This window comes from Neopelma chrysocephalum, unplaced genomic scaffold (assembly GCF_003984885.1).
Source record: "Neopelma chrysocephalum unplaced genomic scaffold, ASM398488v2 Primary Assembly neopelma1_86, whole genome shotgun sequence".
Taxonomy (NCBI): Eukaryota; Metazoa; Chordata; class Aves; order Passeriformes; family Pipridae; genus Neopelma; species Neopelma chrysocephalum.
In genome coordinates, this window is record NW_020897748.1 from 5043148 (window position 1) to 5066029 (window position 22882).

Genomic DNA, 22882 nt, shown 5'->3' on the forward strand with positions numbered 1-22882 from the left:
GACTTTATTAACTTTATTAAAAGCAGAGAAGGTCATATGAAAGGCTAATATAACTGAGATACTATGTTAAACTATGAGCCTTTTAAGGTATCCACCCTCATAAAAAGTTGCAGCATATTAAATTTATTTAATTACTCTAGAGTAATTTCTAATTTCAAAAGCCCATTTTAATGGAACAATGATAAATTAGAGAACAAATGAATTATTTTACAGATTAATACACACAGTTCTGTCTGTAATCAGGATTTTAAATAGGTCTAATAGCCTTAGCACTTACAGCAGGTTCTTTAAGTGCCAAGCAATTATAGCTGTTCTCTTAGCATACTGGTTTAATTTAATACCGCCCAAGTTGCAGAATATTTGGCTTTTACAGTGGAACACGCTTATCCACCATATTTCCTTTATGAATGATAAAAGAAGACATTTAAAAGGAAAGGAATGCCCTGGTAAAAGCAATGCAATATTGCTAATTATCAGACAACAATGTTGGTATATCTCAGACTTACTGAGATCAAGACTCAGGCAAGACAGGAGAGTACACCATAAGCCCCTTACCCCTCATTTTCACAAACAAAGAAATCAGGCCAATAGTGGTTGGTGTTGGCACTGTGCTTCAACACATGTCCAGTGCAGCGGGAACTCAGCAAGTACAAAAACATAGCACCTGTGGAGTACCTAAAATTACCTAAGTACTTATAATACTATCCATAAAGCTTAGTTCTCTGAGTAGTGTTCAGGAGTTTCGTCCAACTTTTTGCTCCATCAGTGAGCAGGAGACATTTGTCTTGCATTCGTCAAATAACTAAAACTCTATGTGTGATCCCCTGTGCTAAGCATCTCAAATCACAAGTGATGCAAATGCTACGTATTGAAGTGAAGAAATCAATTTTAATGTCTACTTTTAGGGAAACTTTTCTCTCTTTCCCTCATCTTGTAAGAAGGTCTTTGTCAAGTGCACCATCCCTTACCCCTGCACATTCAAATTAACGGCCTTTCAGCATTGGCTTATGAAGCCCTAGACTGTGTGAATCTGATTTTTCTTCTTTTTCTTTACAGCTTTTATTCTTTTGGAAATAAGAAGAAGCTTAGAAACTGGATCCAAGGAGCCTGCCCAAGACTGTGGACAGTACTGAGAGGCAGTATTTCAAGCACTACTGTGGAGTATCACTTCCAAACAGTGACATAGCCAGGACTGAACAGAGGTTACTCACAATTTGGGAAAGAGAGTTTACCCAATTCTTCATGTCCAACTGGCAACCTCAAGTCAGGGAGTTTTCCCATTACACTGCTTTCTCAGACATGTCCCTGGCTGACAGCAAACAGAGGAGTAGGCGTGGCTCAAGCATGCCAGCAGCCTTACACTTGAGTCTGATGCTGCAAGGGATGATGGGGGTGAGGGTAAGAGAGGGAAGCATGCTTCAGAAAAGGGGTAGAACTGAAGGATTTAACCTCTTACATAATAAGAAAGGAAATAATCCCTGTCAAAGTCTGATGTCTCAGGTCAAAATACAGCATATTTTAGATGAAGGTTATAAAGAAGCACTATGAAAATGAGAGAAATTACATATTTCAGAGTATTTGTTTGCCACATCTGAATGACTAATAGATTATGTTAACAATGAATTTTTGATTTCTGAAGAAATATTAAAGTTAGATGAACTACTGGTTTATTAGTTTCTGGAAGAATAATTCTTCCTTTTATGCAATGTAACAAAAAAGCAAGACACTTTCACTGTGGAGACACAGAGACACGAACAACCATCAAGGTTCAGACTGACATGGTAAAAAGGAGTTTCACCTTTAGGTCACTGGCTGATTTTTAAAAGAGGAATTGAAACACGCCTCTGGGGAGTTGCTTGATGTCCTGGGTCAGCTCGATCTCAAATACAGCTCAGCTCCTAACAAACAAGAGTTCCCATCATAACTATTACAGCCATTGTGTCACAACAGCCATTCTTTTGCAAAAATAAGAAAGTATCCATTTTCATCTTCCCAAACCCATTTAAAGCTGAACTGCTGTTCACTGACATCACTTTATTTCACCTTCTCAGATTCTTAAGGTTTGCAGGGAAGGCTGACCCAGAACCATGACTGTTACCTTAGGAACTGGTCTAAATCACATTCGAAGCATCTCGATAATCATCAAGTATTTGTGATCATCAGATACCTTGCTTTTTCTACAAAAATACCCAAGCACTGGTTTAGCAGGGCTTGCTTAGTGGTTTTTTAACCCTTTCAGACACTGAAGAAGCCTGTTGTGAAAAAGTATGCTAAGAAACCAAATAAATAAACCCAACGAACCCATCTTCCCACCAGTATTTGCAAATTCTAGCCAAACTTGATTAGGACTTAGTGTTGCAAAAGAACAGCTTTATTTATGTGCCACAGTTTGGATGTATCCCTAACTAAAAAAAAATACATAATTGAATGCTTAAAAAGAAGGATGAGAAAAATAACTGCATAATTATTAAAGGAGCAGTCTTAGAACCAATGGTCACCTCAAACTGCAAAACCACAGCACGAAATACCACAAACCCCTAATTAAATTTGATTTATGCTTCATGGAAAGGCAAAACAAATGTTATACAAATATTTTCAGTAGCTGAAAACTGGCTATCAGTACAAAAACACAGCTACAGACACTCCTCATTGCTGGGCTGAACTGTTCTCAAAACAATCCAACGTAAAGGCCACTGACAGAAATATTTCTGATATTCTTCGGTCACAAAGCACCAGAGTGCTGTGTTTGTTTCAGATCACCTTGCTTGTGCTTTAGAGGTATCAGTTAAGCTTCAGTCTTTGGTTCGCTAAGCACTCTGAGCTCTCCTGGCCTCTCTCATCCTAAAATCTCGGAATAATCACCCCTGTTTAGTTGCACATATGTTTAAGTAACATTAGAAATAACATTTCATTGCATACCCATTAAAAATAGACACACTGGAAATAGAAGAGATTAAGGAGACACAGTCTCTTTGGCTGTCTCAGGAGCAGCTATGAAAAGCTCTGAAAACCACACAAAATGTTGCCCTCTGTGGATCTTTCAGACCAAAAGGAGCAGGAGGAGCAGAATATTAAAAACATAAGAAGACGATCCCAGAATTTATTTAACAATGAAAATGTGAAAAATTCTAAAGAAATTATGTCAGAAACCATTCTTACTTTTCAAGAAGTACACCACAGTTTCTCTCACTGTTGCAGAAGCAAAGCCACCAAGTATATTTTCAAGAAAATATTTAAATAAAATTGATGAAGTGTCAACACTTGACTGCTTGTTTAAATTGGATAAAATTATAAAAGCTGTTCAATTTGTTTCAATGTTATTATATACAATAAGGGCTTATTCAAGCAGGGAGAATACTGCAGACAAGGCGTGAAGATTACACGATGTCTTAGACGTCTCCCTGGTACAGTACAAAATACAATCTAAATCAGCCAAAATTCTTTTAGTGAAGCTAATTTCTTCTCACTGGGGCTTGATGGGGAAAAAAAGAATCAGTGTTCCTTTATGCTGCAAGAACATTGCTATTTCCTTAACAGGAAGTTAAATGAACCAAAGCTTCAGCAAAAAAACCCCACTATCAATTAATGTGACAAATTTTTAATAGGAAAGCAAATCAGATTTATTTAAAAACTGAGGTCTTGGTTCTGGCGTATTCAAATTTTCCCAAGGCTGAGTTTATCGTTTATATTTTTCATAGTTTATGGTTTCTGAGGAGTACAGATGTCTGTGGGAGACGGCTTCCATTCCTGCACTGCTCCTGATGAGTGTGCTTTACACATGTAGCCCAATGACTAATCAAGAGGACCATGGCAAGCTGTAGCTGTTTATGCTCCAGGTGCACCATAGCTGATGAGATATGGTGTTCAAGGGCTCAATACACACTGCCATCACAAGCACCACTCACATTATCAATTGAAAACAAGGTATTTGAATGTTAAACTTTTCTCTCTTCTTCTATAATGAGTTACACTCGGATGGGAAGCAAAATGAAAGTCCCTGAGGACCATCTGTATTGCTCCCAACACCCTACCTAGAAAATAATTCTGATACCCTTGCATTTTCTAAACACAGGCTGAGTGGTGAGTTCTTATCAGAGAATCACAGAATCACAGAAATATGCTGAGTTGGAAGGATCATCGAGTCCAACCCTTAGCCCTGCACAGGACCATCCCCAAGAATCACACCATGTGCCTGAGAGTATCATCCAAATGCTTCTTGAACTCTCTCAGGCTTGATGCTGTGACCACTTCCCTAGGGAGCCTGTTCCAGTGCCCAAACACCTTCTGGGTGAAAAACCTTTTTCTAATATCCAACCTGACACAACTTCAGGCCACTCCCTTGGGTTCTGTCACCGGTCACCACAGAGAAGAGATCAGTGCCTGCCCCCTTACTCTCCCAAGGAAGTTGTAACTGCAATGAGGTCTCTCCTCAGTCTCCTCTTCTTCAGGCTGAACAGACCAAGTGACCTCAGTTGCTCCTCACACAGCTTCCCCTCAAGGCCCTTCGCCATCTTTGTTGCCCTCCTTTGGATGCTCTCTAATGGCTTAATATCTTTCTTATATTGCAGTGCCCAAAACTGCACACAATATTCAAGGTGAGGCTGTACCAGTGCAGAGCACAGTAGGACAATTCCCTCCCTTGACCAGCTGGCGATGCTTTGCCTGATGCCCCCCAGGACACGGTTGGCCCTCCTGGCTGCCAGGGCACTGCTGACTCGTATTCAACTTGCTGTTGACCAGGACCCCCAGGTCCCTTTACAGTGCTGTTTTCCAGCACCTCATTCCCCAGTCTGTCTGTGCATCCAGGGTTGCCCCATTCCAGGTGCAGAATCTGGCACTTTCCCTTGTTGAACTTCATATGGTTGGTGATTGCCCAGTCCTCTAACTTGTTGAGGTCTCCCTGCAGGGTCTCTTGAGGGAGTTAACAGCTCCTCCCAGTTTTGTGTCATCTGCAAACTTGCTTAGTATCCCTTTCAGTCTTGTGTCCAAATAATTTATGAAGATGTTGAAGAATACAGGGCCCAAGATGGAGCCCTGTGGAACCCCCCTAGTGACAGGTCATCAGCCTGATGTTCCCCTATTCACTATTACCCTCTGTGCTTGACCTGTGAGATGACTGCTCACCCACCACACGATGTGTTTATCTAGCTGTGTGCTGGACATTTTGTCCAGAAGGATCCTGTGAGAGACAGTATCGAAAGCTTTACTGAAATCCAAAAGATTATATCAACTGGCTTCCCTTGATCAACCAGGTGGGTTACCTTGTCGTAAAAGGAAATGAGGTTTGATAAGCAGGAGTTTCCTCCCATGAAGTCATGCTGGCTGTGACCAAGAACAGCATTGTCTTTCAGGTATTTTTCAATACTTCCCTGAATAATCTTCTCCATAACTTTATCAGGCACTGAAGTGAGACTGATGGGTCTGTAGTTTCCAGGGTCCTCCTTCTTGCCCTTCTTGAAAATCGGGACAATGTTCACCAGCTTCCAGTCAGTTGGTAGCTCTCTGGATCCCCAAGACTGCTCAAAAATCATTGAGAGAGGTTTTGTGATGACATCAGCTAGCTGTTTGAGGATTCTGGGATGAATCCCATCAGGCCCCAGATCCAGCTGGAGCAGCAGGTCCCACACAATTTCAGGGTCGACTGGGAGTTGATCATTTTCACAGTCATGGTCCTCCAGCTGAGGGCACTGAGACCCCCTTGGTCCATCATCCGTTTTGAAGACAGAGGCAAAGAAAGTGTTAAACACCGCTGCCTTGTCTCTGCCCCTGTTTGTGAGGAGACCATCTTCATTCTGTAATGGGCTGATGATATTTCTATACTGCTTGTTGCCATTAATATATTTGAAAAAGCTTTTTATTATCTCCCATATTTCTGGCAGCTTCAACTTCAGCTGAGTTTTGGCTGCATGAATTTTCTTCATACAGTGGCAAGTAGCATCTCTGAATTCTTCCCATGTCACTTGACTTTGCTTCCACTGGACATACACCTTCTTTTTTTGCGTTATTTCCAAGAGAAGATCCCTGCTCAGCCAAGCTGGCCTTCTGCCTTGCCTGCTTGACTTACGACATTTGGGCATTATCTGCCCCTGTGCCCTTAGCAGGTGATGTTTTAAAAGTGACCTGCACTGATAGACCCCAGCACCTTCAAAAGCATTTTCCCAGGGGACCTTACTTACTAATTCTCTGAGCAGCCTGAATTCTGCTCTCCTCATGTCCAGGGTTGAAGTGCCAACTTCTGCTGTCAACAGAGATTTCAAACACAATCACTTCATGGTTGCTGTGGCCAAGACAGCCACCAATCTCCATGTCACTCACAAGATCGTCTCTGTTGACAAGCAGCAAATCAAGGAGGGCATCTTTCCGAGTCAGCTCCCTTAGGACCTTTAGGTCTGAAATTCTGGACCAGCAAAGGCTCTTCTAGGGTGTGGAGGATAATGCATGGCTACAGCCTCTCAGCAGTGCTTAAGGTCTCTAAAAACAACTCAGCACACCATTGTCACAGCTGAATGACATTGCACTTAGCAGCTTCCACCTCGCCTAGAAAGCAGCGCACCAGCTGAAGATGAATCCCTAGCTGTTTAACAATATCCATTCATCCATACTTCTTGCCCAGCATAGATATTTTGGTTTGAAAATTAGGAATCCATATGTTTTTCAAGGCAGTCAACTTTATGGTATCTCTGTACACCCTGAGTGAGAAGAAAAGGGTTCTGATTGTAAATAAAAATAATATATTCTATGATTCACTGTTTCTTCCACAAGGTAGAAAACAAGGCAGTTAATAAAACATTAAGAGATTCTAATCATACAGTAGCAAGTCATAAAACTACCATGAGAAATGTGCCAGCCTACTTTAGTCATAAAACACAGGAGAAAAAGAACCTTAAAATTTTAAAACTGACCATAATTTTTTTAATATCACGGTTATGAAACCTTTCTACCATTATTCAAATGTAAATTCACTAAGGTTTCACCCAGGCTGGGCTCCAGTTGGAATTCTTGTGCTTTGAAAGTCTCTGTGCTAGTGTGGGGTCTCATGCATGAGGGTGCTGCCAGTGGTGGATCTCTCTCACAGCTTACAAGGTTCTTCGCCAAAAAACTGCTCCTCACTCGGAGCCAGATACAGTCCTCCAAATAAACCCCTAAAAAAAAAGCCCCATATTTCAGAGTGAAAATAATAATAATTAAAAAATATTTCTTCCGCATTGGAGAATTCCCCTCTGCCTTGGTTTACTATTTATAAACCACCAGTCTGGGATTAATTATTATAAATCCTTAAAGCCGAAAAGAAGATTTTAGGCATTTTATTCTACGTATAATCTATACCATTATTAAACTGAAGTTCAAATGCACACTATGTCCTATTTCTGTTGGTCACCTTTTAACATTTATGCATTTTACTTACATAAGATTTTACTCCCTGGAGAAAGCATTTCTTACTATTTTTAAAACACCAGACCACCCATCTGACATGGCACTGCTCGGGGGGAGCAGTGTCACCTGTAAACCACACTCACCGGGCACCCCATCTCTCATCCAGTAATCGATGTCTGTTCCATCTGCATTGTCGTAAACATCTGTAGCATTGATGGGCAGCAGCAGAGTCATGATCTCTTTCACGATTTCCCGAGCTTTAGCACTGCCAGTAAAACCCAGTCCAGATGGTTTGAAGGTGCCCTCATCAGACTCCATGACGATATCAAAGTTGGAGATATGTTCCTAAACATGTAAGGAAAGAAGATATTGTGCTGTGGTTGCTATTTTAGCTGGCATCATATACCTGATTCTAGGTGTCAACGTGAGCATGCTACAACAAATTTGTTTAAGAAGCAGAGAAATTCTTCCTGTGACCACGTCTATATAAGCATAAATTAAAGGACCTAATCTTTCTGTATGAAAATGCTGAAATAGTTCAAGTTCTGTTCTGAGGCATCAATATTCTCTAGGAGCCACAACATGCCTGGTCTGCTGTCCCCAGATACTTCCTTTAAGACTTCTGAAGTGTCACCTAGAAAATAAGCTATCACTACCATATTGCAGGTTTCACTTGCAGCTCTCCCTTTCTTCTCAGACCCGAAACTCAGAAATTCTCTTGCAGTGTGGAGGGTATGCAGTCCCGTGGCTTTAAAATTAGACTGCTTAGACTGTGAAGGACATCCTATTTAAAAAGCCAGCTGCTGTCTGTTCAGAAACACATTATTTTCAATATACCATGTAGTCAACTCTGACATCATTTGGAGGACTGAAATGCCAAGGTTCTTCCTGACCTGAAGAAATAATATCTATTTCACGGAAAGTTTGTGCTTCCAAGGTAAATCATCACAGGAAACATAAAATGTAAGATTTTGTGTACAATCAGCACAGTAACATTTGCGTCTAGTGTGCACTTGGAAGAATCTTTCTAGCTAAAAGAACAAAAATTAACATACAGAGCAATTTATTTGCTTCCCACATTTGCTCAGATTGCTCAGTTACAAAGGTTTAATTGGAGTAAAATATGTACGGATTCTATGTGAAGGAAGATCTCACTCTTTTGGAGAAGCACAAAACGTTTTTTCAAAATAAAACATTTTATGGTCATGTCAGGCAGAAAAAAGCCATACTTCAGAAAATCTTCAATGTGACTAAGAGAACTCACTGCAGGTGTTACTCCTATGCCCAGACCTCATTCCAGAAATTTATGGCTGCCATGGGTTGTTACATGAAAATCCTTAGAAGAGATACATGATAGCAGCAAGTAACAGATCCATTCCATTAACAGCTTACATAAGCCTACAATTCAGTAAAGAATTCTTTCACATTTTTCTGGATATAAACCCAAATATAAACTACAGGTGGCTGTGAATGATTCATATAAGTTTTAAGAAGTCCTTTATAGAATTTGCCAAGAATTGTGTTTTACAGTTTCCCAAAACTTTTCTCTTTTGAGTGAAATAAGTTCTAACATAGCAGAGGTGTTTACTTTTACATTAGAAATATATTCAGCAATTAAAAAAATTAATAAAAAATATTTGCATGATGAAGTAACTGTAAATGTTATAATACTTTAAACTCATTCAGCTACTGGAAATCAAAGTGGAAATAACCAATCTTGTCACCAAACTGGCAATCATCATTTTTATACAGTGAAAAAAAAAAAATCTTCAGTTTGAAAAATATTAAATGTAAATAATTAGGCTACATGTAGTGTCTAGGTCTACCATCAAATGATGTATTAGAAGTCATGAGCCTCAACGTGAATCATGATTCATAGATCCTCTGAACATAGTGGGAGAGAAGCAGGCCAAGAAAAGCACACTGCATGCTAAAAGGGACTGATGATGCTCCAATGTTACAGATACAACAGAAAGAACGCTTCAAAATACAAATCTTTATATCACATGCCCAAGGAGCAAGACTTAGGGAAGACAACACACATTTCAGCGTGCTGCTGAATTGCCAGTGAAAGCTAACGTAAGTATAGTAAGCACTGCATAGATACCATGTTATGGTACTCAGCCTCTTTGGTTGAGTGTCCAAAGTTGCACTTCTGCCCATTTTTAGAGAAGCTGAAATAAGGAGGAGCAATAAGACAAGGGTAAGGAAGTATTTAGGGCAGTGAAGTGAGGAGAAGAGTGAGCTTCTGAACAGTGTGGATACCTAGAAGAAATCTCACCTATCACTCGAAAGAACAGAATCCCTACGTTCAAAAACTTCATAAACTGCTAGTATCACAGCAGTCTTCTGTTGTTTTCTCACATAAATTTTTGCATGTGTTTTTAATATAAAACTGAGTAAACAAACCACCCACAATACATTACATCATATTGTTGTTCTGTAAGAAAGCTGTTCAGTTCTGAGAATGTGCTGGAGAGGCACGAAAACAGAATACCCTAGGGAGAGAAACTGACTTCACTGAGGAACAAAAAAGTAACGGGTCACAACTACTTGAAGTACCATGTATCCTTGAGAAAGCTTTTTCCCTATTTAGTCCACTAGAAGATAGGATTACTTATAAAACTATTCACCATCGAGTTTGAAAGTTGCAGTCTTAAAAAAAGATTGGTTTTACTACACCCATTTTTGTACAGCTATTTTGGCATTTGTACTTACACAGAAAGAAATATATACTGGAAAACATGCTATAGTGAAGATGCTTTGCCATCCATCATTTGACATGTACAGTGCAGGGATAACAGCCACAAGCAAAGTGAGGTAAGCCCGTACATTGTCCCCTTGACTACTTCAAGGGAACAGCACTACAAAACAGAAAGATTTCAAAAAAATAACTGCAGGTTCAGCTGTTTGCTTCAGTTGTGCTCATAGCGAATGTACCAGTTAAATAAATATTTTAAACTTAGTATGTAATTTTTTTCAGAAAGTAATTTCATTTGCTACATTTTGATATTGTGCCACTTCTCTTGGTATGTACCAGAAAATTAAAACTTGTGTGACCTGCTGCCATCATCAAAACAGACTTTTATCCTTTATCTTCCTATGACTTGGTCACAGAAGAGGTCACCTCTCTTTATCTTATCATGCTTAGCTCTTCAAATGAATTTTTAAACGAAACGTAACAATAACTACTACATGGGCAAATTGGCTTTCTATAGCTTGCGATTTTCACTGAACACACCATCAGGCATGATCCTTGCCAATATTTCTATTTCTAATTTTTAATTCCTTTTATTTCTGTTTTCTCTATAAACAACCTCTTTTTATCTCTGTTAAGAAAACTAAAAATATAAGTACTTCTTATCTCTAAGGCAAAAACTCGGTAACATGAAATCACAGAATCACAGAATGGATAGGGTTGGAAGGGACCACAGTGGGTCATCTGGTCCAATCTCCCTCCTCAAGCAGATCATCCTAGAGTACATTGCACAGGATTGCATCCAGATGGTTCCTGAATGTCTTCATTGAGGAAGAATCCACAACCTCTCTGGATAGTCTGTTCCAGTGCATCCACACAGTAAAGAAGTTCTTCCTCATGTTCAGGTGGAACTCCCTGTGCATCAGTTTCTGCCCATTGCCTCTTGTCCTATTGCTCAGCACCACCGAGAAGAGTCTGGCTCCATCCTCTTGACACCTTCCCTTCACATACTTATAGACGTTAATGAGGTGTCCTCTCAGTTGTCTCTTCTCAAGCTTGAAGAGGCCCAGCTCTCTCATTCTTACCAGATATTAAACTAGACTCCAACATCTCATGACTAATCTACCAACTCACTGATGGCAATCCCTCTTACCCAGCTAAAGCAGTGACATACCTGGAAGTATAATGGAGGGAACAGCAATGCTAAAAGCCTTCAGTAATTTGGGGCTATTTAAAATAGAGTATTACTTGTCCAACAGCTCATTTACTGGTTTTGTTTTTCATTCCACTGAGAAAAATGATCACTTTACAAGGAAAACACAACAACAAAGCACTGTCCTTGAATAATGGTTCATTTGTTCCAGTGATAAGGGACATCAGTTAATCTGACACTGTGTTTTCAGCTTTCTGTTATTGATTTACACTTAATTTTAGGAAACAACACTTGTATTCCCGTATTTGTTTCAGAGCAGTTGGGAAACAAGCATGGCATGGCAACAATTGTGTTGCAGAACTCACAGCAAAGTGATGGTCATCCCACCTGTAGTACTAAAAGGGGGTTTAAATCAGCACCCAGCTTTGTTAGACTGGCAAATAAGACTACAGGAAAGACAAAAAAATCCACTGGAAACACCTAAGTGCATGTGACAGCTGGAAAAGAAAAAAAAAATATCCTCTAAGTATTTAATAATATATAAACACGATGTAGTGTAATTTTGAGTTGCTGTTTAGCATGAAGATTACTTAATGAAGCAAAAGAGCGTAAATGGAAACTAGAGAAAAAAAACCACCACAACAGCTGTTAGGAAGCAGAGATGCACCAGCATCAAGGCATAATAACCACCATAGCCATAAGTGTGATCATACCATTTACACTCTTTTTGAATGAAGACAGGGAAAATCAGGCACACTGTGAGCTATAAATTTTTGTAAATGATCCCATTATATGGGAGAAAGCTGCTTTGGAGCTAAAGATTAGCACAAATTTTGCTAGATGACAAGGTATGAATAAGGCTCATATATTTGTTACAAGATGAAATATTCTTCTGCCACATTTTACGGGAAAACAGTCCGTAACGAAGTCCACAGAATTTATGGCTTGTTCTGTATGACAGTTACAAGTTCTGACCTCTGGCAGACCAATGACAAAAATCCCAGTAACTTCAACAGCCCTGGAGCAATTTGGTCATGTACTTATTAGCATTTCACTCAGTAAAAACGTACTACTGGCATGTCTTGCCTTGTACAATACAACAACTGTTTCCTCTGTATCGACTTGCCAGCACTCACAGAGATGACCATTCAGTATTGTAAGTTCCCTGGGGTGATAGACAAGAAAAAGCAGACAGCTCTGAAGATAGCAGCCGGCTAAGTAAGGTATGCATTGGATTACCTGAAGCCTTGTCTTGGGAGGTTTGTTTCTTTGACAAAGAGGTATATCAAAGAGAAGTGTTCTCCCTGGAATATGTTCCATAACTTAAGCCCTTTTACTGCTCAAATACGAAGGTATCAAAACAATGTCTATGACTCTGAATAACCATCCCACCACTGTCCTTTTCTGAAAGGCTTTAGGTTTTCACTTGAAAATAGGCAACATTGCCAAAATTAAAAATTGTGGTTTACATCTGTCCTGGTTAGAACGGCTGGGACCAATTCATCACTGGATGGGTGTAACCCAAAATTGTGTATTCTATAGCCTTCCATGCCATTTCCCAGAAACTGTTGTCAGTAGAGGCCTATGTTCCTGTCCTCATACCCTTTTATGGAATTCCCCGCTCTGATACCCTTTTATGGAATTCCCCTCTCTGAGGGAGGGACTGAGCATCCTCATGCCCTTTTATGGAATTCCCTGCTCTGAGGGAGGGACTGAGAACTCCCGCCTGAACTGGAGAATATATAAACTGGGAGTTTCAGAACCTTGGCACCACTCGTGGGATCCAGAGGAAGACTGCAGACCACTGCTCTCAACCAGACTGAGACCACCACCCTCAACTGGACTGCAATCACCACTTCTGACCAGACTGCAACAGCTCTCCCACCAGCAGGTTTTTCCCCTCTTCCTTTACTTTGGACTCGGGGGGGGCCAAGGTACACCACTTTTGTTCATACCCCAGGGTGCTGGGTTATACATTTGGGTTTTGCGGGTTAAAACCAATTGTCTGTCTGTATAATTGTACTTATTGTATTATTTTAATAAGTTGTTATTCTGACTTATAAATCTCTCTTTTGAATTGAGTTCATTTCCCCTGCTGGTTAACTTTTAAACCAGCACAACATCTTTCAATCAAAGATGATGTTTACTCCTTCAGGAAACTAATGAGTACTTCTGCAACTTTCAATAGAAGATATATGAAAAGAAATTTGCAACACCTTATAAATTATCACGGCACATATACATCATTAATATTTCCTGGTTTTATGCAGAATGCTTTTAGGTTCTCATCTCGGTAAAAGGTGAAATGTTGAAATGAAAATAAGCCAATGAGGACAGTTCACCATGGTGAGTCAACAAGAAGCAGTAATTTTCTGTCTTGTACAGCTGCAGGGAGTTTGGATAGAAGGAGATCAACTTTCTTACAACAGAACATCTCAATGGACCAAGGACTCATGTTTGGGTCAATCTGCCTGGAGTATGCACTCGAAGCAGCTATCCTCAGAACACGTCTCCACCAGTTTCATATGGCAGCTCTGCTATTCACTGGAGGGAAAGAGAGGAAAGATGCAGAGACAAAAGTTCTTCTCACACTAGACATGTATGAAATTTGCCCACATGGAATGCAGACTAAGCATCCAGGAGACACACTGTCATGACTGATTTGGGGTCTCCCGTGCTTCAGGCAGTGTAAAGAATGAACCTGGTTTTGTGTTTTAGCAAAATTTGGCTTTCTCTGCAGCTTTCACTACGTAGATGATTCCTAATTAGTAAGAATTATGAATTCCTTCTGACTCAAAACTGGTGTAAAATATAATTCTATAATTATGCCACCTTTACTGTGCTTAATACAATCAGTGGTGCTACTGGCTGTTAATTGGGATTCTGCAGAATACAGTGCAATTATTTTCTTATTGGAGTTTTGCAACTGAACATTTCACTCTTTATGCATTTCTTTCACTTCGCAATGAAAGGGATCAACAGTGGTCTAAAAAACCAGCAGTAATTTTACATCATTTTTGATTACAGAAAATATTGCCTGAGGACAGTCAGTAGGCAAACAGTCAACATATTTTGCTGGGATAAAAGAATACTCATTAAAATCCTCGATGTGTTTGGTTCAAATCAGACACAAATTCCTGTCTCACGTTTCACTAGAGTACTTGGTACATCAGGAAATAAACAGAGTTTTCTGAAAACTCTGTTTTTTGAGCAGCCAGTACTTTCTGGGGAAGAATCATTTCACCTGAAAGCGACAAGATAGTTTTTGGATATTTGCTTCTTAGAGAAAGCAACTCATAAGCAAATCACAGTACAGAACCTGATGTGAGCATCAACAAAGAGTACTTAAACTAGTAACAAAGAAATACCAACATTTCAGAGAGTTCTGTTTTCATGCAGATGCCGTTTGAGCAAAATATAAAATCTTCTTGGTAATAAACACACAAAAAAGAAACCACAGTAAATGCTGGTGATTGATATTTTTCATTAAGTTTGACTTTTACTAAAAAGTTAAAACAATGTATGGCATTTGCACCAGAAGTTTAGGCAAGTCCTGTAAAAATCATTCAGATAGGAATAAAAGCATGCAGAAATATTTTAAGAATGCCTTCTGTAATACCGTTTGAATTAAATTCATAACACATTAATGTCTACAACGATCACAACAGAGTTACTAAAGTAAATTTGAATGTGGCCTAGGATCTCTTAGTATTCTAACTACAAAATGTATTTGCTTTCTGAGAAGATTGTATGCAATACTTCTATTCCAAAATAAATATTTTCAGCCACTCATAGTCCCTTAATTCAGCTGGGTAAATAACTGTAACCTTGTTTCATGGTACACAGACCTTTCACTGAAACTACTCCAAAGCAATGAAAAGGGGGACAGACACTCCATTACATATACTTCTTTCTCCCTTCATGAAGCCAGCAAAAGAGTAAACATACAAACAACTTAAAAAGCCCTGGTGGAGGGCACTCACATATTGTTGTTAAATGTTGCAGGAGAATCTGTACTGAAGAGCTGCAACAGGAGGCTGTTTAAAATTACATTTCTCCAGTTCTTCCATTCAACTTGTATAAGAAAGTAGCGTTGCAATGTTTCACATTTTTGAAGTTATTTACTATATTTACTGTATTGTAAGAGCCCTACTTAGCAACTGGGTCGCACAACACTAAGCACTGGAAAAAGACTACAAATATAGTGTCAAACTCCAAGATCTGGAGCCTGATTTGCACTTAGATCCTTTAATTTCATTACCCTTCATCAAGATAAGGAGCTTTAATGTCAAGGAAAAGCAACCCTTTTTCTAGTCTGGGATCAAATCTAATTATTCGCTAACAGCTAAGAGCAGTGAGCACTTCAGCAGGTATCTCCTTTGTGAGCAAAGGGGCTGGTAATTCCCCTGGGGGGTTGCTGCCCCATGGTCAAAACGGAACAGGTGCTCTGTGATGTACTAGTGGGTGGCAGGTACCCTTACACTAATGAAGGCACTGAAACTGCCAGAAGATACACAGCTTTCAACTCTTGGAAATGGCTTAGAAAAATCATACAAAGGAAACAATGGATGAGAACCATGAGATGCTCTCCAGAAACATATTTGATAAAAAAAGCATGGTTGCATGCGTAATATATGTGTCTGAGGTTAATCTGACCGCAGTTGGGCAAATATGCTTTTCCTAAGCATACATTCACTGGATGCCATCAGAAACAAGAGACAGTACTAGACTGCCTAGAGCACTAGAGCTTTTGATCAATCCAATATGGCAGCTCTTATATTCACACAAAGCTCTGAACAGCCAATATACCCTATCACTAGCTTTAATAATCAGAAATGATAATACTGGGATCTACAGAAATACTTGAGTGATATAAATTCTGCTATTATGCAGGGATGTGAGTTAATTATTGGCACCATACTAAAACTACTATGCTGCTACTATTATCTCAGTTATTTCTGCAGTAACTTATCCACTTTCTAGCAGTGGCAACCTACAATAACAGATGAGGAAGAAAGACCAGAAATTAAACTGAAAGAAATAATAAATAAGCTACAAAAGCAGGAGAATCTGTACTTGTCCAGTACTATATTGTCTTCATTTCTTCTCCCTTGCCACATTTCCACTGATGTGAGGAGGTAATTTACAACGTCAAGGAAATCCATGTCTGCCTCTGCTGAATTACTGCATTCATATTTCTACTTGTTTGTAGCAAACTAAAGTCATAATAAATCCAGCTATGTAGATGAGTCATACAGGCTGTCTTTCATTTAACAAGAAATCTTTAAATACCACTCTTATTTAACTTGTACTCATTACCATCAGCAAGCACTCTGTGCTCCATACTATTCTAATTACCAGAAATTTGAGCAAGTAAATCATTAAAAGGTTAAGTTATTTTTCATGCTAAACATAATGTACAATATTAATCTGCTTTATTTTGTTATTATGAGTAATGTAATGTCCTATAGTAGTATCAATTTATAATTATGCCAGATCACATGGCACAGGGAAAACAAGAACAACAAACAACAGACAGATGTCATTTCTGCTTAAATCCTCCATTGTAAATTACAAACTCTTAAGTTAGACAGGGCTTTCTTTGCAGAGCACAACATCCAGACGAAATCTCATCAGCAGAGCAAGAACTGAGATGCATCTTTGTCTCAAAATTTTTAAAAGCAAAGTAACAAAGTATCTTTCAAACAACATCCAGTTTGCTTTATATTTCCCTATTTGATCTTTAGGCCTACTTTATGGTACTATTTTTGAATACAAATCTTTGAGACGACAGCGAAATGCAACCATTTTGGCAAAGATGAGACATGTATGAGACAATTTCATATGCTGCTGACAGCACCACCATAGGGTGGATCTTATTGTCTAACATGGAAATCTACAGAGGTAAATCAAATATATTTCTCATGAGTTGTGTACTAGGCACAGCACATCCTTCCAGCTCCTCCAAAATGCAATTCTATATATGAGAAGCATCTCTTTCAAGTGCTACCTATTCCAGAACAATCTATTTTAGTTTAATCCTGCTGAACATCAGAGTGGTAAATCCAGAGTCCTTAACACATACTAAACTGCAACCTGTCACGTCCCTGAAGCTCAGAAAGCAAGTTCTTTGGTACCTCTTCCAAATAAATGACAGAGCTGAGCTATCGCTACAATTTGGAGACATAAAGAGGAACAACATTATACCTGGGTAGTTAAATACACATCCTAGTAATATTCAAATAGTTAGTGGGAAATAATTGATTGTTCATCAATTAGCCAGAAAACTGTAATATCTGTAATGCTGTCTGACAACTCTACTGCAGATGCAAATTGATCTAATTTTGTTCATCACAATGAATTGATTCAAAGTGAAATTTCTGTTTATTTGTTCTGATAGGTTGCTTAGCAATAAAAATATTCTATTAGGAATTGTTGTAAGTCTGCTTTCACGCTATTGTAGAACAGGTAACTTCCTAAACACATCTGCATTCATCTTCTCTCTGCCTTGGATGTATTAACCATTGCTGAGAGTTATAATATTAAATTAGGGAAGAGAATGAAAGATAACTACTTTAGACTAGTTATACAGGTGCAGCTTAATTTTTCTGGGAAAAAGAAAAAATCCCACATATTCAAAGACTTATCTCCAAAACAGTTTTGGCAACTGCTCTTTATGCCATGATGCACTTTGAAACACCAGTTGTTGGCAGGAGAGACAGATGTGATAATACACAATATTTTTATCCTGATAACCATAGTCGTAGAATTCGTGTGTTCTTTGCATCATCAGAAATCAACCTTTGAAGATGTTTCAGATCCCAGAAAACTAAAAATTGGCAAAGTGTATTACAGATTACACACTACTAAGATAAGATAGCAAAGATTTTTCTTTACATTATTTTATGTTTTACATTGTAAAATGTTATGGGAAAATGCAATGAAGCAGAAATATATAAGGCAAACAAAACTTATTTATATTGCAAACATATGTGGACCATTCATCATTTGTTTTTAGAGAGTTAGCTATGTTTGAAAGCTACAGCAGATATCATCATGAAATATCTGTTCCAGAACAGTTTTGTGACAGAGTATCTTAGGTCAAGCGGAACACGTATATATGTGGTCGCATCACTTACTGTTAAATGTAAAATGAAGTTTACATTTATGATTAAGCCCAGAAAATATACTTGCAGGCAGAACCAGAATCACTGGTTTTGGTTAGATATTAGCTGAACATTTTGACAACAATAATATGCAAGTCACAAGACTAGAGAGTAAAGTGCTGTCAAAATGATGAAAAGACGTAATTTACCTTGTGCAATTGATAATATTGTTTGGCACCTATTCCTCCTTGCTCTTCTCCTGTCCACAGCACCAAGCGCAGAGTCCTTTTTGGGCGAAGTCCTAAAACACAGTTTTTAATAATGTTTTTTAGTACTAAATATGTATATAGTTAAGTATTGTTTGCATTGGTCTCCAGCCTCCAATGGATGAAAAACCTGGGTTTCCACAAACTAAACACAAACTATTTCAAGTGTGGGGTTTGCTATCTGGAATACTGTTTCCTTGTTTAGAGAGAAAGACTGGGGAGTGGGAGAGAGCCCACATGAGGAAGGAGTGGGCAGTTGTGGTGCTGCTACCAGTTGCAGTAGTACAAGAGAAGTATATTTTGGGGACATGCTGCAAATGTCTGAAAACCATAACACAAAGTATTTACCTTGATAGATTTCTGAAACACGCGCTTCAGTCACTGTGGTGGTCTGCAGTAAGGAATGCACACCTGTTTTCAGCAGATCCAAATCAAATTTTCGTGAGAACTACCATTGCTTTGTCATGGTTAATTTATTACAATTAATTGAGAATGAGCTGCTAGATTTTTATGGGAAATGTTCATCCATTTCAAGAACTGAGGAGTTCTGTAATATTATTTTGCATTTTATCAGAGAAATGAAAAGCAACAATCTGTATTTTGGAATCATACAGTTGGCTGCCAACTGTATGCATGACTTTCTGAAACAAGGTGAACATGAGGCCATTTTCTACTTTGCTATGGTAGCTCAGTAAAAAAGATAAGTTCTCAGATAAATTTTGAAGCCATTTCTGCCATGGTAGAACTGAACAGATAGAAGTTGTTGCCCTTTATTTATTTGATTGTTTCTATTCATAAATGAATACATTTGAGACATCAAACTTGAGAGTATGGAAGAGCAAACAGATAAAGAAAAATGTGTTCTCTGTGCAGTGGAATGCTAATTATGCTAGGAAAAAAAAGACAAAATGGTGAGGAGATTATCACAAATGATAAAGCATAAAGTACCACATACACCTTTGTGCCAAGGAGAAATAATATCAGTATCACCGGCAAAACTTATTTCATTTCCTAACTGAAATGGCTGAAGATTGCCAATAGGCCTGACCTTCGTTAATTTTTTTCTCTCAACACAATGGATATGATCTGAAGATTTCTTTCTCAAAACTACATGCTAGCAATCCTCGTAAGTGAAGGCAGAGTACAGAAGAAATAACCCAAATCTGAAGAAAACAACTTGGATTTTCCAATATTTCATAATGAAGGAAGTGCAAACAAGTGATTTAAAGGTGTATTTTCTAAATGTTAATCTGCTGACTGTAAACAGAAAGGTTGTCAAACCTCATTGCTTTAAAAATAACCACCCAGTGGATTCCCTGCTCTCCTAAATCATGTCAGTATAGGATTAGCCTCCTTCACTTTTCAAATCAGATGTCCAATGAGGTAAAATTTAAATAATAAAATAGCTATTGGCTTGAACTCAGAAAGATTTAAGCCCAAAAAAACCACAAATGTGTTAGCAGTTCGGTTAGAAGAGGTGGCTGTAAAAAAGAAAAAGTGCTGGGTATAAAGCATAGAGGGGCCAGTCCTGCGGTACTGTTCCAGTGGCACTGCAGTTGAAGTGGAAAAAAGAGGTTTATTTGTCATATCACCAAATGCAAAGCGCTGAAGCCCAGTCTCAAGCCCACCACACCAAGGCTGTGAGAGTAGCTTTGGTAGGAAGTGCCTGAGACAGGAGCAGAAGCTCCTGCTTCCTCCCAGGCAAAAACCAAGATGCTTTAGTCTGACACTGCTGCCCTAAGGGGGACTTCGGTCAGTGATCAGGGTCTTCATGTTTGGCTCAGATGGGCTGTAACCCCAGCTGATTTCTCCTGCTTTCCAGGAGCTTGAGATCTCAGCTCACTTGTGGAGAAGAAGTTTGAGATTCTTATGGCCCTTTCCTAGCTCATCATTGTATCTGTCCATTGAAGCTGGGGAAATAAAGAAGCCCTACTGAGCTTTTGGTCTTTCAGTCCCGGAGGCAGTGTATCAGCTCTTCCCATCTCACAGATTCCCATCAGCAAATTCATTTGTGTGTTCTACTGAAATTTAATTGGTAACTTAAAAAAAATTAAATAAATATATATGTAAGCTATGGAGGCAGTTACTTTAAATACAAACAAAGTGTACAGAGGAAAATTTAATTTCCTCATTATCTTAATCTGAAAGTGATAAGTATTTATCTACCTGTTATTAAAAACAGAGCTATTGTGACCAAAGAGCAGCAAACAAATCTAATATTCACAAGTAAAATTGCCAAGAATATTCTCAATGCATGTTTTTATTTAAAAAAAAAAACAAAACAAAGTACTGTATTAAAGTTACAATTTTTTTTACTATTAGGTTTAACTATTTTGGTTTGCTTCTTAAAAACTACAGCTCCCTAAGTAAGGTATCACCTCCACAAATCAGAAGTCTTGCAGATCACAGCTCAAATATATATGGAAAAGACCCGATAAAATAGCAATTGGACTAGAAAACTATGTTCTATGATAGGTGTATAATGTAGAGGGGAACGTAGACAATTTTAAAATGAAGGAAAACTGTTTCACAAATAAAATAGTGCCTCTTTCTTTTTTCTATGTATAAATGAATAATCATATTAAAAATAAAGAGGATATCAGAAGAAAAACCTACAGATGAATTTAAAACTCTCCAATGTTTTAGAAAAATGTATTAGGTTTTTTTTTCCTCTCTCCCTGAACCTTAACTGGGAAATACAATCATAGTTTACCACAAAGGTACATTTTACTGATGAGCCTCTACCTTCTTATGGTTTATCTCAAGCATAAAAATACTACAGAGCACTTGGGTTCCTAAGTTAAAGAATGAAATAAAAACATCGATACAGCTGATCTATGACTAAGGATATGTGTGTAGTAAGCACAGCAGGACACTTGCTCTATTACAGTCCCTCTGTGCTGGAGTGGCTGCCACTCTTTCATTCTCCTGGGGTACCACAAACACTTCAGTCATACCAAGATGCAGCTCTTATTGAGTCTATTTTCTGTTTCTTTTAAATCATCATAGATTGTTCACATTGTAGATACCACCAGCAAGACTTGAATTTTATGTCCTACATGTCTTGGTCGTGCTTGATAGAATTGAGACATTCCCACACAGCAAAACTGAAATGTATTGTTTGGTACACATAGAGACAAATTATAATGACCTGTCATGTGCGAAGTAAAAAAATAAACCTGCTTCACTCTCAAGGCAGCACATGGGTCAGGACGGAAAACTTGAATCGTCTTTTTTTAATCAAAATTGACATCAGTACTGTAAACACTAGATTTCCTTCAGTAACTATTTTCCCACTTTATAAACATAAATCCTTACAGATGGAGAGGATTACAAAGATAAAGTATTTTCTAAGAAGACAATGTGTATATGACTAACAGACTTCTTCAATGTTGTTCTAAGACAACATATAAGCTCACAAAAACGTAAAAAGTATTCCACCTTTGTGAAAACAGATTTTTATCCCTGTAAGTCAAGGCACTGGAATCATGCACAAACAAATCAAATAGTTCAGCTCATATAAGGCATATAAGGAAACTGCAAATGGATGTGAGTAGATTAACAGGTGTCGTGGTTTAACCCCAGCCAGCAAAAAAGCACCACACAGCCCACTCCCCCACCAGTGGGATGAGGGAGAGAATTAGAAGGATAAAAGCTGGAAAACTCGCGGGTTGAGATAAAGACAGTTTAATAGGGAAAGCAAATGCTGCAGACACAAGCAAAACAAACAAGGAATTAGTTAATTCCCAAGCCCCTGGTTTATCAAAGCCTTGATCGGAGCATTAAGTAGAATGTGCTGCTTGAGGGAGGTAATTCTGCCCCTCTACTCTCCCTCCTGGTGAGATCCCACACAGAGTACTGCATCCAGCTCTGGAGTCCAGATAAGGGTCACGAATATGATCGGATGGATGGAGCTCCTCTCCTACGAAGAAAGGCTGAGAGAAGAGAAGGCTCCAGGGAGACCTTAGAGCAGCCTTCCAGTACCTGAAAGGAGTCTATAAGAATACAGATGCGGACAGACTTTTTAGCAGAACCTGTGGCAATAAGGACAAGGAGCAATGGTATAAAACTAAAGAAGGGTAGATTCAGACAAGATATAAGATTCTTTTTTACAATGACAATGGTGAAGCACTGGCACAAGTTGCCCAGAGAGGTTGTGGATGCCCCATTCCTGGAAACATTCAAATGTCAGATTGGACGAAGCTCTGAGCAACCTGATCTAGCTGAAGCAGTTCCTGCTCATTGCAGGGGAGCTGGACTAAGTGATCTTTAAAGATGCCTTCCA

General features: G+C 38.7%; 1 protein-coding gene across 2 annotated transcripts in view; it reads right to left on the reverse strand.

The window, feature by feature from the left end:
• Positions 1-22882, reverse strand: part of CPQ (carboxypeptidase Q) — a 154447-nt gene that overhangs the window by 26679 nt on the left and 104886 nt on the right. Inside the window, exons 6-8 of one of the 2 annotated variants that reach the window (XM_027692492.1) lie at positions 18541-18632; positions 7518-7719; positions 1842-1898 (exon numbers count right to left, since the gene is read on the reverse strand). In XM_027692492.1, coding sequence (XP_027548293.1) covers positions 1870-1898; positions 7518-7719; positions 18541-18632 — 323 coding nt within the window. In that variant the 3' untranslated portion in view covers positions 1842-1869. Of the gene's footprint in view, positions 1-1841; positions 1899-7517; positions 7720-18540; positions 18633-22882 lie in introns of those variants that run through there. The other variant, XM_027692491.1, reaches the window with a different exon arrangement.